This window comes from Xiphophorus hellerii, chromosome 1 (genome assembly GCF_003331165.1).
Source record: "Xiphophorus hellerii strain 12219 chromosome 1, Xiphophorus_hellerii-4.1, whole genome shotgun sequence".
In the NCBI taxonomy this organism is placed as follows: Eukaryota; Metazoa; Chordata; class Actinopteri; order Cyprinodontiformes; family Poeciliidae; genus Xiphophorus; species Xiphophorus hellerii.
In genome coordinates, this window is record NC_045672.1 from 28,783,211 (window position 1) to 28,798,636 (window position 15,426).

The following is a 15,426-nucleotide window of genomic DNA, read 5'->3' on the forward strand; positions in this document are numbered from 1 at the left end:
CATCATGTAAGGAAGTATATTTCTGTGTGTAGAATCACATTAAAGTGGATTTGTAACTGATCTCCTTTGGGTGGGTTCGACTGATGAAATAGGAAGAGCATGAAATTTCCCACAACTCAGCCAACCTGCTTCTGCATCTGCATTATAAAAAAAAGAAAGAAAGAAAAAGAAACCTCATGTAACAGTGAAAGGTTTAAAGAACCCCTCCCCCACCTCCACATGGTAACTGATGCATGACATGAAAATGGAGGAAAGGACTACAGTTTAGGTGAGTTACACCTCAAAGTGTCACGTAGCCTCGTGTCAGCACACTAATTCACTTTATTGTGACAATTTACCCCCTTTTTCTTCTTAAAAACGGGACGCTTTAGCAGCACGCAAAGTCAAAGCAGTAAACAATGCAGAGCTCATGGACGCCACTGTATAGAGGTGTAACTGTTATAGTGAGTTTTGGAAAACTATCCGATATAAGTGTAAAAAAAATAATGAAATCTTACCTGCGCCATTATTAGAGAAATGTTTTATAGGGATTAATATTATAACAAAGAGATAACTACGCCCATATTTTTATGTGTGTTTTTTACAATGTGTCATTTTTCTGTCATTCATGACCACGTGACTGTCGTGTGGGATTTTTTTTTCTTCTTCTTTTATGGGGAAGGGGGTGACGCCGTGCACGCGCTCTACCTCCCCCCCCCCCCCACTCCGCTACCTCGAGACAGAGAGTGGCACAGCGCACGCGCCTCAGAACTCAACAGCTGCACGCAGTGAGGAGGAGGACTCGCCAAGTAGAACAAATATGATTCACATTCAAACAATTGATTAGGTGAGCCGTCCACCAGCACACTCACACATACAGAGGGCGAGCGAGAGGGAGAGAGAGAGAGCTCTGAGTGAAATGAAGAAGCTACCCGACACAAACAGCAGCAGCAAAAAAAGCAGCGTGGCGGCTCACTCCTTCCTTTTCGCTCATAGTATATCACTATAGTTAATACTAATCCGGAAATTCGGACTTGGTAGGTATTGTTTGGTGAGTTTCCACAGTTTGCTCGCAAGTCGTGAACAGCAGACAAGAAAGTGGGGGGGATAAATGTTTCCTAACTGTTTCTGGTATGCTCAAAATTACTTAACACGACGGGTTCATAAATTATGTCGGTGACCTTAGCGTGTTGTTGTGGTTCAAGTTTTAGAACAAACGGTTTAATGTTGCCATGACATACGCGTTGTCGTCTCTTTTGAACTGAATTCTTTGTTGTTGTTGTTTTTATTGAAGCTAAATTGTGACACAAAACTGTGTGGCTTTTTAAAAAAAACCAAATGAACTCCTCGTGTTTGACTTATAATGCACACATAGAAGCGTAATAGCCAGACTGTTAAAATAAAACATTTATTTTTGTTTGAGCTGTATAAAAGTTAACTGCTACTTGTAGCATCCCCCCCTCGCGACTCGATAAACGTTGAGGGTCTCTCTTAGACCACATCTGTGCTTTCTTGAATAACAAGGTGACTAACAGGAACACAAAGCCTGCGTGTACTTAAAAAAGCAGAAGAAACTAACAAAAACGCTCAAGGTCCTGCTTGTTATCGAAAGTATGCCCTGAGGTCAACTGGATAAGGTGGCATAACATTAAGTTATAAACTTCATGTCAAAAATGATTAAATATTGTCTAGATTGGATTTAGTTTGGATTTGATCTTAAGCAGAGTTGGGATTTTCCAGTTAACCCCATTTCCTCTTAAATAATGATTCATTTTCATGCAAGTTCCTACATTAGGTTTTGCTAGCAGGAACAATAAAACACTTAAATTAAAATTGTTTTATTATAATGACACATTTAGTTTGTCAGTCTTTTGATGAAAATGTAATTTAGCTTTAGTCCTAATTTAATAATTTGTTGTCAAGCTGTAGCCCACTAAACTTTTATGTTTTAACAACAAACTTTTTAATTTACTAAATTTTAGTCATAATTTTAGATTTAAGTTCTGCCTTACAAAGCATGTTTTTAATTGGAAAAAATATTTGGATTTGCTTTTTTCAGTGCATTGTATACAAACTGAACAAAATTAATTGATAAGCTAAGAAAATGCTAAGCTATCTAGCACTTAAACTAAGCATTTATCATAGTAAAAGTTAGATTTTAAAGTGTCTTTAAGATTGCTCTGCCACTAAATGTAATCTTAAAACATTTTTTAAAATTAAAATAACTTCAAAAATATTGAATAAAAAAGATATAAGCTGAAAAAATAAATAATAAACTCCTAAAATAGCATTTATCATAACCTGTTAAAAATAGGAAGTGGAAACATTCTGCTAAAAAAGTTTTAAATTTCACATATTTTATGAAATAGTTGGGTCCTTTTTCCCCCACTGATCAGTTCCAGTAGAAATCCTCACTTTAAATTTCAGATTTATAATTAGTCTCTATGATTGCTTGGATGACTTTTCTTTTTTATGTCTTCTCTCTATCTCTCATCTCCTACTTCTTTGCATAAAAAACAAAGCAGTGAGAGATTATCTTGTGCAGTAGTTGCATTTAGTATTCAGTTTTCTTGGTTTGCTGCTCTTCAGAAGAACTTTTTTAGCTAATTTGCAGCATTTAGAAGAAAGATTGAAATAGTTTAAGATTCACATGCTTTTTCTGCATTCTGTTGACCACTGTTATCTGAGGAATCTGTAACTGACAAGACAGAGAAAGGAGAAAATACCAGCACCTACTGGTATTGAAATATTCTAGTTATTCAAAAAATGTCATATTATTGGAAAGCCCATAAGAAATTTGGTCATGTCTGTGTTTAATATGTATGAAATGGTTTACATGGTTGATCCAGTTACTCCACATATCAACCAGTCAGAGCAATAATAGGAACTTCTTCATACACTGGACCTCCATATACATGCTGTAAAAGAAACAGAGGATTTTAATGTTATACATTAGCGGGCCATCCCAGATGAGTCAGGAAAAGCCTCTTTGTGTTGCTTGTTTTCATCATTTAGGAATTTAAAATAAGGAAATCAATGTAATAGGTGATTAAAACAGGAAACAAATTACATGAGCATGAGAAATGATAAAGAAAGAAGATAAACTGGTGATAAATATTCATATTTTTAGTATTAACAGCTGTAAGCTAATTGGTTAAACCAAACAGTTTCCTGAGATTAAGGCTACATTTTATGTTAACACTGAGTCTTTCAGCTTAGTGTGGTGCTTGATGTAGTTTTCAGACACTAACGTTAGTTTTTCTGGTTAGGGGTATGTCTGCTGTGACATAAAGAAACATTTAGTTTTTATCAGTGGTCTGTACAGAGAGGAAATGAGTTGTCTGTGTAGTTGATTGCTTAAAACAGATGCATTTCCTGTTTTCAGTATTAGAAGGTTGTTCCTATATATTTAAAGTTGATTATAGGGCAATGAATGGGCCAATCTTGTTTCGAAATGAATAAAATCTTAAATTTTTTTTAGGTTCCTCCTCTGGACTGTGTGCTGAGTCTCAGAGGAAAATGCCAACTCACTCTTTACTGCCGTTTGTGGACAGCCCAGATGGCCTTCTCCAAGATATCCTGATTAGTAACAATGCAGGAATCCCAGGGCCTGGTTGCAGCATGACACCACAGAGTGCTTGCACTGCGAAGGCCGTGTTACAGTCTGAGGACAATGTCCAGCTATCCTGCATGTTTTGCGACCAGGTTTTCACGCATCAGGATGAGCTCGGCCCGCACGTGCTCACACATCACCCCACTACGTTCTACGAACCCACGGTGCTGCTGGTCGATGCCGAGTTCAGGGTCCCCGGGGAGAGATCCCGGCCCAAACCCAGTGTCCTACCTGTGCAGGAGGAGGCAGCAGCTCCTAGCTGCATCGTTTGCGGTCAGGTGGCACACGATGCCAGTGAACTGGAGACCCACATGAGGAAGCACAAGGACTACTTTACGTACTGTTGCAACATTTGTGGACGGCGGTTCAGAGAGTCATGGTTTTTGAAAAATCACATGAAGATGCATGTGAAACCGGGACCAAAGAGCAGGGCTGTTCTGGACCAGGAGGCCCCATTCACCATTAATGGCATCACCCAGGAGCCATCTTTGGAGCCGGTCCTGTCTGTTTACAAAATGTGCATGGTTTGTGGGTTTTTCTTCCCTGATCATGACAGTTTGGCGGAACATAGTAAGGTTCACAACCGAGAGGCGGAGCTAGGTAAAGATGAAGGCAAGGAGAAGATTGATGGTGCTACTGAGTCCCACAAACAGAAAACTTTTTTATGTAGTCTCAATCTGCAGCCTGTCTCTGAAAATAAAAGTTTAAACAATGCAAGATCGTCTAAGTGGATTCCCCAGCTGGATCCCTTTACTACATATCAGGCCTGGCAGCTTGCGACAAAGGGCAAAATAGCAGTTGGTCCTAATAATAGTAAAGATATCGGTCAAGAACTCAGCACAGACAACGAAGACTGTGGCTCTGATAAAGAAGACATGAGTGTTATATGGTTAGAAGGTCAAGGAGACAAAACTGTGAAAGAACTGCGGTCTCAGCCGCAGTCTGCTACTGAAACCTCCAACCCACCGCGGAGGTCACTCATGCAAAAACATAAGGACAAAGAGAGGCCAACCACTTGTGAGGAGTGTCACAAAACATTCAGGACCTATCACCAGTTGGTTCTCCACTCCAGGGTCCACAAGCGTGAGAGAGGTGGCGAAGATAGTCCAACTTCTTCTGCTGATGTGAAAATGCCAAGAACAGTCTCACAGGACCTGGCAGAGGAAACACACGAGGAGACTTTGGAGGAAAACTTGATTTCAGGTAAAACCGGAGCTCTGTTTAGGCTGCTACAAAGTGCTCCATCTGCTGACAAGATGGGTAATTGCACCTAACTTTTTTTGGTCATATATTCCTTTACTATTTTTTTTGTTGTTGTTGTTTTTTCAGGTGAGGATGGTCTTGAGCGATCAAAATACAGGTCCAAAGAATGCAGCTACTGTGGCAAATCATTCCGTTCAAGTTATTACCTCACAGTTCACATGAGAACTCACACAGGTATTTATATATCACTTTTGCTTTAATTTGTAACCTTAAAATATTATTGATACTTCTTAAAATTTTCCACATTTTGTAATGTCACAACCACAAACTTGTAAAAGTTTAAAGGTTTTAAATGAGAGTTTATGAGAGTGTAACAGAAAACATTGATGAAAATGATACATTGTTTTTTTTTTAAGAAAGAAGATTCTATGGCATGCTTTTTTAGCATCCCTGAGGCAATACTTTTGGTGCAGCTATACCTGGCACTTTTTGGTGCACATCTCTATCAGTTTTGCACATCTTGATACAAAAATATTTTGCCCATTCTGCTTTGCACAATAGCTCAGTCAGAAGTGATGAACACCAGTTTGTTTATGGCCTTTATCCTGCTAGAAAGTGAACCTTTGCCCCAGTCTGAAGTCTTTCACAGCCTGTAACTGTCTTTCTGCCAGGATTTACCTGTTAATTTACCATTAACTTTGAGCAGCTTTTCTGTCTTTGCTAAAGAACAATATCTCCACCACATGGTATTTTGAATTTTTACATTGGTCTCGTGTGTCAAGAGCACTTCCACACATTTGCTGTGTCTCCTGTAGTCCCTGTGGAAACCTGCAAACAATGATTTTGTTCTTGCTGCTTTTTCATAGTAGCCAGATTTGGAGATTTCATAACTAACCTTCGTATTGCCAGCTTCTATCACTTGAGCTAAGAGTCTGTGAAGCGCCTTCAGAGTTGTCAGGGTCTCTTCATATCTCTTCTCTGACAAATGCTCTCCTTTCCCAGTTGGTCAGTTTAGATGAATGGCCATATCTTTATAAGTTTGCAGCTTGGCAATACTTTCTCCTTCATAGTTGGATTGAACAGAGCTTTATCAAATATTCACAGTTTGGGATATTGTTTATAACCAAATCCTACTTTAAACTTCTCTAATGGTCTATCCTATACAGTCTGTTTTTTCACAAAGCTGTTTTTTCTCTAACAAGTGCCTGAGGCCTTCAATAAATAAACACAGACTTTATCAAACCTTTAAACTTGATAAGTGCTGTACAAATGCAGGCCATTTACCGTTAAAGGGAGCTGAATATAAATGTATACCTGACCTTTGAAAATTTTATTTATAAAAAAACAAAGTTTAAACATTTTTCTACTGCTTGGAAATTATGATCCATTTGTATGGGTCTCTTGTCTAAAATCCCAATAAAATGTATCTAAATATGTGACAAATCATCCCTTTATGTTGCATGCAAAAAGGCATGATTTTAAAATTAATCTGAGGTTCCTGCAATCAAGCTAAAGCGATTTAATTTGCATATTTTCCAGGTGAGAAACCCTATAAATGTGTTTATTGCAACTACGCAGCCGCTCAGAAGACTTCACTAAAATACCACTATGATCGTCGCCACAAAGACAAACGATATGTGGAAGCCTCCAGCAGATCTGTACCTTTACTACCTTCTCCTGATGGTAGTCCAGCCCCAAGCAGACCTAAACTCTGGGATTCAAAAGCAAATGGAAGACCTGAGGTTAGATTTGATAGCTTGGACATCAAACCAGACAAGCATATTGTGCAACTAAACACAGAATGCAATGATGTACAAGTAGAGCAACCACTAGCGGTTAACCTGAAGAAGGAAAAGGAGGAAAAGAACGAGAACTCTGAGGCCCCTTTAAATCTGTCGTTGAAAGTGTCTGTTTCTATAGCTGCCGAAGCCAGATGTGCATTGACGCCAAATTTATGCTCATTTTGCACATATAAAACCCTTTACCCTGAGGTTCTGACAATGCACAAAAGGTTGATACATAAAGACAAATCAGATAACGCCAAAAAGAACGAATATGGAGGCAATGTGAAACTAAGACGTTATACAGGTTGCCCCCCTGCTCTGGAGGGGAAAGACGTTACTCCTCTCCAGATCACTGACAGACGCCATCCTCGCCGGACCAAATCCCCGCTTCCACAACCCTCCAAACCTCCAGAAGGTCTCCCAGTAAAACAGCCTCATGGCCCAAAGTGCTCACCAGTCCCTACAGCAGGCCGAGACATCACGCCAGGGTTTCAACCTTACAGACAAAATGCTGAGTCCCATGCCAACCAGGAATCCTCCAGGTACCCAGAGGTTACCAGGAAAACCAACACAGGCAGTAAGTATGTAGCGGACAGGACAGCTTCTCTGGACAGAGTGGGAGTAAGCGAGAGGAGCTACCCATCAAGGAGCGGCGCCCTTTGGCACTCAGATGCTGCTCGCCTGTGTCTGTCGAGCAGATTTGGGAGCCTCCCTCAAATGGATTTTGGTGACCCGTCTGGCAAGAGATTGAAGCTTTCTGTACCAACAAACAGAGCGATTGAGACTGGCGAGAAAGCATCTTTTAGACCCCCGCCACTAGACGGACCCAGTAGGCTGCTACTTCCAGGAAGAAACACATCGCAGGGGCCAGGCCCATCCTCGTCGTCCGAGGCCCTGTATCCAATAAAAACTGGGTCTGCATCTCTGGGAGGAAGTTTGGAGTCGGAGTGGAACATGATGAACTTTCTGCACTACACACCAAATGACCTGGCATCCCTCTACCACAGCACACCAACAAACCCCAGTCACGGAGGATTGGCTAACCCCAGAGTTGGTATGTCTTAAATTTGTACACTAAGAGGGAAACTTTGTAAATTTTTACTGAAATTAAACTTCAGTGTGTGTGTATATATGCATAATCCATATTTTGAAGAACTAATATTAACTATTCTTGCTCAGGGGCCAGAACTCTACTGTACCAACCCTTACCAAGCCTTCCCAGCCTTCCCAGGAGAGACCCCTCAACCTCTTTCCCACACCAGCGCTACGGGACCGCTGACAAGAACTCCTAAAGTAAAAAGGTAAACCACTGGAAAATATGTGCAACGAATTTGTTTTGAACTTCAAACCTTTTTTTCTTGCTTTTGCTGTTGTCCTTCACTGGATTGAAACTTGTTATCCGCAATATAATTTTGTTTCCCTTTTTCTAGATGTAAACAGAGCTGCTACCTTATTTTGGAAAACTTTATGGAAAAAGTATTTAATTTCTGCATTTATAAAAAGAGACTGTGCTCAGACTGTGCCTTTGTTGCCTTTAATTTAATGTAGATTCAATAGAAGAAAATTTGTGTTGTATGGATATTTCAGGGGCTGATAATTTCATTATACAGTTATTTTCTTATCCAAACGGGATAAGCGCACAGATATCTCTCCACTTGGTGTACACTGGGATATTGCTATCAATTTAAACTTTTATCTAAAGTCATATTCTACCCACACTAATCTTTAAATATCAGGTTATGTAACAACAAAAGCAGTGCTTAAAATTAGATAAAATCTGCCTGTATGTGAGACAGGGTTTGTGTGAAAATGGCGGCTCCATTCGCCTTCAGGCAGCGATTAAACTATTTTGTTTTTGTCTCTTCCGAAGCATCACAGAGTGAGAAGTTTGATGGCCTTGGTCCATTAGATTACAAGCAGGCCACAGAAACTGTTTCCTCTGGATGCTCTACCTCATGTTGCTCTCTGTACACTTAATTATTTTTAAGGCTGCTGTTGCTATAACGTCAACTGAGCTTGTGTACCTTGATAAATGGAGTATTTCAGAAATCGTCAAAACCACACGTAACACACTGACGCACAACTACATCTACATTTTTGGTTGTGGATTAACTTCATATGCTTCAAGCAGAAAATACTTTAGTTACAAGATTCTTTTAAAAGAGTACATTTAATCATTAACCTCTAGTGCCTCAGATCCATCAGCTGCATACCATGGTACGGTTTGTAACGAAATGATCAAACCTTGTCATTTGATTGGTGCAGATTCAGTCTTGAAAGTGTGTAGTTTCAAATGACCTTTTATGTGTGTGCCTGGGAAAAACAACAACCTAAAAGCAGCTGTTTTGATTAATGATTCAATTAAATGTGAACTGTGAAGAAAAGAGTCTCAGGTTAACTGCTTTACTTGATGCTCAGGCGTCGCTTGTGTAATTTTGTGTTTCTGTTGCATTGAAATGCCTGAGATAAATGTGGGTTTTTGTATTTGGCTTGCATGTAAACTTAATGTAAAATTGATACTATTGTTTTGAGATTTGTATGACATTTCAGTAATAAAAATTAGAGGCAAAGAACTTGTCAAGGTTTTCCTCTGTCTGGCCTTTCATTTTCTCTTGAGATACTTTGAGTAGCAAAGAGCTTTACATTCATTCATAGGATAAACTTGCAGCAAAGCAAGGCAAGTTTATCCAAGTTCAGGCAGTCACCAGTTTTATGCATTCTCCTAAACTGGTGCATCTCAGGAAATTTGAATATATTCAAACTGTTAATTTATTTCAGTAATCCCACCTACAAAGAGAAGTTCTTACAACGGCATGTTAAGGCCATTGTAGGAGTAAATTTCTTCCAAAAGTTTGCTAGAAAATTATCAGAAATTTTGAGATTCATCTTATGAATTGACTAGAAAAAACTTGGAAAGCTCTGAGTTTCATAAGTTGAACATTGACAATTTTTCTTTGAGAATTTTGAGTTTTCTAGTGTAAATGTGTTCCTTTTTCTATTCCTATCTACAATGACCCTAATCCCTTTTCCTTATCTTCCATCTTATGAAACAGTCTATTTCCCCAGATAAATAAAACATTATACAAGGCCAATAAAAAGGATGTTTAATAAGGAAATGTTGTGGTTTACCTTTTAATGTAAGTGTCCAAAATGCCATTGCTGAAGAAGCTGGCGGTTCCATAAATCCTACTCCTGCTTATTAATGGAAAATATGGTGGAAAGAAAAAGTGGTAGAAAAGCGTAATTAAGCAACAAGGGTAATTTGCCACCATAGGATTTCCAGATGAGCAAATCTCACATTAACTATTAAAAATGGTTAATGTGAACCCATGTTGCTTGAGCTCCTGTGTGAGGTTTTCAGTCAGTGAACCCTGTCATCTGCGTATTTGTTTTTTCAAACCCAAAGAGTATTTCATACTTCCCTCTGCTCATTAGCCTTATGAAGATCCTGATTTAATTTTCCACTTGGATTTGGCTCCTGCTCATGCTGCCAAAAATACCAGCATCTGGTTTCACCACCATGGTTTCTCTGTTGGCCAGCCAAATCGCCTGCACTAGCAGAAATTCTATGGAGTAGTATTAAGAAGATGAGAAACCAGAGCCAACAAAGTGAACATCAGCAACCTGGCCTTCCTTAACAACTCGGCAAAGCCGCTGTTTGATCACTTTAACTGTAAATCATGTAAAATAGTTACTGACCAGTACCTGAACTTGGTTTTCCATAGGCCCACAATTATGCATTCTTTTTTTTTAAACAATGTAGAAAGTGACAATGAGTTTGAGCTGTAAATATATATTTTTTGTTCTGGATGTTTCTCTGACTCCCCTGAAAGGAGCTGGTACATAGATGTCTTGATTTCTTTACAGAACCTGACTTCCAAAGTTGAAAGTAATTTGATGAATGCGTCTTGCAGGGTTGAGGGGGGGCTTGTGTCTATCCTCAGTAGTCATTGGGCGAGAGACAGGGGACATCTTGGACAGGTCATCAGTCCATCACAAGGACAAAAAACCATGCACACACATGTTCACATCTAAGGACAATATGGAGAGACCAAATAACAGTCATGTGGAAACTGGAGCACCCAGAGAGAACTCGTACATGCACAAAGACTTCCTGGTTCGAACACAAACCCTTTCTGCAAGCAACAGTGCAATCTTGATTTTTGTAAACATTTTTACAAAATGTTTGCTAATTTACAAAAAGGAACAAAGTGAACGTTTGCATCTTGGATGTAAAGTAATCCATGTAGAAGTACTGTTTGATTTAAATATTTACTGTGAAATAAGAATTGACTCTATTGTTTTGGTCTTTAACTTCATCCAAAGAGAGCCTAAAGAAAAGTTCTGACTTCATTCCTTCACTTGTTGAATTCAAGTTTTTGATTTTGTTTTTTGTCTCCAATTCACTTTAACCTTTACTTTCTTGCTTTAACCACCAGAGGGCAGTATTTATTCAGTCTAGATTGTTGCCTTGGGTGATATGTTTCTTGAGCAGAGTTGCAGTGCAGTTGTATGCTGTAAAATCCTACAGAGTGACTAAGCTTCGAGTAGAATTACAGAGCAATGGGGCAAAGTGAATCATACTGTATATATATCTACATACATATGTCTGCCTTCATTCTGAAAAGTAAATCTTATTGCAAGAAAAAGAAAAAACTTAACAGATTATGGTAATGCCTAGGCCCGAAGTGCTGATGTCTCATATGTGTTACAGCACAGCAGGAGAATATTATATTTATTTATTGAATTGCTATTTTTAATAGCAAAAGGAAGAAAAATAATCTGATAAGTTTGGAAAAAGCCTCTTCATCAACGGAGACATCAGTACACTATTGTTGACTTTTCTCTGTAAAAGAAGACAACTGACAAAACTTATCCCTGCTGTGTATTCTGTAAACAACTAACTGCAAGAGACAATCTTCTGCGCACTGAACATTTTAAACTTCGATTCTCCCTCTCTCCCCTTCATCAACCCCCTCCTCCCTTTTTGAGGAGACCACATCTGTTTGCTGTCTGTTCCCCTGGGCCTGCACTGTGTAATCTATTGCATTAGCTCACATTAGTGCATATCGCCCATGGGCCTCGGTAATCACAAACGCAAAATGAGCATTTCACTTAGCATCACCCTCATGTTTCCTCACACTGTGGCAGACCTAGAGCAAAGGCGTTCTTGAGGACGCGAGTCAACAACAGCTTATGACATCCGTCCTGTTACACCCGATCCCCACGTCAAAAGAGTGTGACGGTTTTCATGTAAAGCTTTGTTAATAGGCCAAAATAAGGAACACTTTGTTTTGCATCCTCTGCTTACTTCCTGTTCTGGATCTTTTTCTGTAACACGAGAAGCTTGAGGAGAGGTAACGTTTCTCCCAGAATCTTGGTCTGACTTCAATCATTTTTAGACATCGCGGGCCCTGCTCTTCCCTTATGCTTTGTTTTGCTGCTAAATCATTCTGCAGGAAGCAGACTTTTATCAAGTTTTTGATGCAGATTTAAAATATAGATTAAAGAAATCAGTTTCACATGTTTGAGTAAAAACTTTGTTTTCAATCTGGTTGTTTGTGCAGGCAGAAAAAGTCCAAGGCATAAACAAATGAAGCTGCTGCTACATGCATCCAGACCAGTAGGGGGCACCCAGGAACACCCTGCATCTCAAACAATACTTTTCATAAAAAATCTGCAATGTTTGTGAAGCTCAGGCCTACTTTTTCATTTGCTTTTAAGGGTTATGAATAGCAAAAATAAGAGCACTATCAGTATTGTGATTGTTATGTGTGCCCTTCATTTGAAGACCAAAATAGGGAAGAATAGTTTTGCTTGCTCTTTTTTTCGAATTTTTCACTGTAGTGAATTTTTCACTTTTTTCGAATTTTTCAATCTCCAAAAAATGCAATATTCCTACCACAATTTTGATCTGAATATTAATTTTTCAGGGACTGAGTGCAATTCTACCATTATTTTTACTGCAAAATAATTATTGTTTGTACTGGTCAACATCCTACTTTAGACAAATTATTTAGCAATTTAAATATTAAACTTCATGCTTGATTTATATTTTAATTCCTAACGGGACATCTGTGCCAAGAGAGACATTATAACCAAATAAAATCTTAGCTTCTGTTACAAAACCTCCAGCCATAAGAGGGCATCCAAGAACACTCAATAAGAATACAAATTTCAAAACATTTGTCAAAAACTTGATTCTGAATTTTAAATTTTTCTTTGCCGGTCAATGAAAGTGAAATAATTTACTAATGAACTTAGTAAAAAGACAATCAATATGTGATTTTAAAAATCATATCAACATTATTCATGAATAGCTATAATTTACTGTTTAAAGTTTAGAATGTATTGTTGATATTTTATAATTTTTTTAACTTGTTCTGCTCGTGTCAGCTTGAGTCAGTATTCTTGAACACTAATGTGGCAAATGTATCAATAACATAACTAAGCTTGAATCATTGCCTTTCAGTATTTATACAACTGGAACTTACTTCAATTTTTGTCACATTATAACTGAAAACTTTAAATTAAATTTTTCATTTCTAAAAAGTGTTGGGTACATTTGTATTCAGCAGTCTTTCCTGTTATCTTGCCTTTAGAAGTCACGTAAATCAAGTAACGAAAGTTCAATTGTGTCAAATATAAGTATGAATAGAGCTGTTCTATGAAGACCTCAGAGGTTTGTTATGAAAGCTGTGGCCTGTGGTATTCAGAGTGAATTCTTTGTAGAAGCACCTTATGCTGCGAGTCCAGGTCTTTTGGCTTATGTTTCTACCAGCTTTGCACATAAAGTGTGATGACGTCTGTGCTTTATTTCTCAAATTGGTTGAATTGTATATATTCTTAATGTTTGTTTTTGTTATTGTTGTCCATTTGTCTTGTCCGCTTTGACATATGCTGCTACCTTTCTTTCACCCTGGGAAACAGATCTGGATCTCAATGGGTTTTTTATCTGGTTACATAAAGGTTTATTAACAATAATAAAAAACAGAGACTGACATTTTAACCTCCGTTTGGACAGAGAGTGTCAGTAAAAAGCAATTTTCAAGTTTTGCTATTACATACTAGTCAGGTTATATATCTACTACGCTATTCCATTGCATCTGTGGCTGTGTTAAGGTGAGCTCTCTCCCTGAAAGGTGAACCTCTTCCTTCTGTCTCATGTTTTTCAGTCTCCAATAGGTTTCCTGTAGAATTGTCTAGAATCTTCCTATCAACTCTGCACACCTTTCCTGACCCTGCGGATGAACAACATCCCCACAGCATGATACTGCCACCACCACATATCACTCTGGGCATGATGTGAGGCTACAGAAGGTCAATGTGCTGACATTAAATTACACAGGAGAAGCAAGTTAAAAGGAAGCTTGTTGTACTTGTTTTAAATGATTCCTAAATGAAAATAGTATTCTAAAAGTAAAAAAATAAATAAATTGTGTCATAAACCATTCCAATAAAATTTTGCTTGAAGCCCCATAATACCTTAGGGGTGAGTGTTATGTGCAATAAACTAAGACAAAAATTAGGCCATGTTGAACTACTTTCTCTTAAAATTCCAGGCATTTGCATCAAATACTTACATTTTATTTAAGAGATTCCTTATGTTGGAAATGTTTTATGCTGGATTTTTTATGTTTGATTTTATAGAAGGTTATGTTTAAGACTTGTATTAAGGCTTGTAGATAGAAGCATTTGATATTGAATATTTTTTATATGCATATGTGGCTGTATGTTTTTCTTCTTCGCCTTTAGTCTTCTCAATCCTTTTATCACTCATAATTGTTGCCTCCAGAACGTCAAATTGCTTGAATTAGCAATTGGGCCAGCACAGCAGTTATATGGTCAATTGTTGAACATCCTGTCAGACTTTGAGGCTAAAAGTCTGCTGTGTCTGCGATCGCTCATCATCGTCACCCCATTCCCTCTGAGGAAGAGGGAGCGATGTAACGGTTCCCACAAAAACAGCCCGTGGCCTAAGGAGAGGGATTTGGGTGTCTGGAGACAACAGAGGCCATATGGAGCGGGGCTGAGATAGCAAGGCGCATGTACAGAATAATGGATGATGTGTCATGTTTCATGTTGCAGAGAAGCCATCAGGAGACTTGGGTTGGGGGAAATCAAAAGGCTCACACACAGCACAAGCGACTGTTGGACCATTTAGCATTTTTTGATTATTTTCATGCTGGGAGAGCGCCGAACATATAGGCCTGATAGATGAGGTCTTCTGTTTTCAATACCTGTGGTCTGTGTAGGTTATTTATGAGTGAATACAGTCAGGATTCAGAATGGCTATTATATGCAGGACTATTGGAATGATGACTTTACCAGTCTGATGAACAGATCACCTGTGTACTGAATCTAAAAACTACTCAAGCGAGTCACAGAACCAAGAGCAACTATAAATAGAACAACTTTATCCAAAACAACAATCAACCAATCATATATTTATAAGGCATTTTTATACAGTCAGCTGTAACACAAGTTGCTATACTCAGGTTATAAACCATAAAAAACATGCAACAAAAACACCAGAAAATTAAAATAAAAAAAAAATTAAAATAGGACAACAATAAAACATCACCTTGTAGAGCTGAGCACCAGATACTGATTTAAATAATGTGAAAATAAGAAAATCTAAAAACAAATCTAAAGAAAATCAATTTTTTCCATGTGTGTATATATATATATATATATATATATATATATATAGAGTATGTACTGTATGTGTATATATATATATAACAGTAATCACATTGTAATGCAGCACCTTCATCCCTTCAGTAACAGCCCTGCAAAGGACAGGGTGGACACAGAAAAGAGGAGCATATGCCACCACTGCAGTGG

The 15,426-nt window shown here is 38.3% G+C and overlaps 1 protein-coding gene across 6 annotated transcripts; it reads left to right on the top strand.

The window, feature by feature from the left end:
* Positions 1–697: 697 nt before the first annotated feature.
* znf217 (zinc finger protein 217) lies at positions 698–15,111 on the top strand. Of its 6 annotated transcripts, none has more exons than XM_032558645.1 (6): positions 844–1,016; positions 3,461–4,795; positions 4,922–5,029; positions 6,335–7,633; positions 7,759–7,885; positions 13,753–15,111. In XM_032558645.1, exons 2-5 carry the CDS (start codon positions 3,499–3,501, stop codon positions 7,869–7,871), a joined length of 2,817 nt encoding a protein of 938 aa, XP_032414536.1. In that variant the 5' UTR covers positions 844–1,016; positions 3,461–3,498; the 3' UTR covers positions 7,872–7,885; positions 13,753–15,111. The 6 variants fall into 6 exon arrangements, with proteins under 6 accessions (XP_032414519.1, XP_032414536.1, XP_032414554.1 ...); XM_032558663.1 differs by having other exon boundaries at positions 7,759–7,880; positions 13,755–15,111; XM_032558654.1 differs by lacking the exon at positions 13,753–15,111 and adding an exon at positions 8,010–9,165 and having other exon boundaries at positions 7,759–7,880.
* The last annotated feature ends 315 nt before the right edge of the window (positions 15,112–15,426 follow it).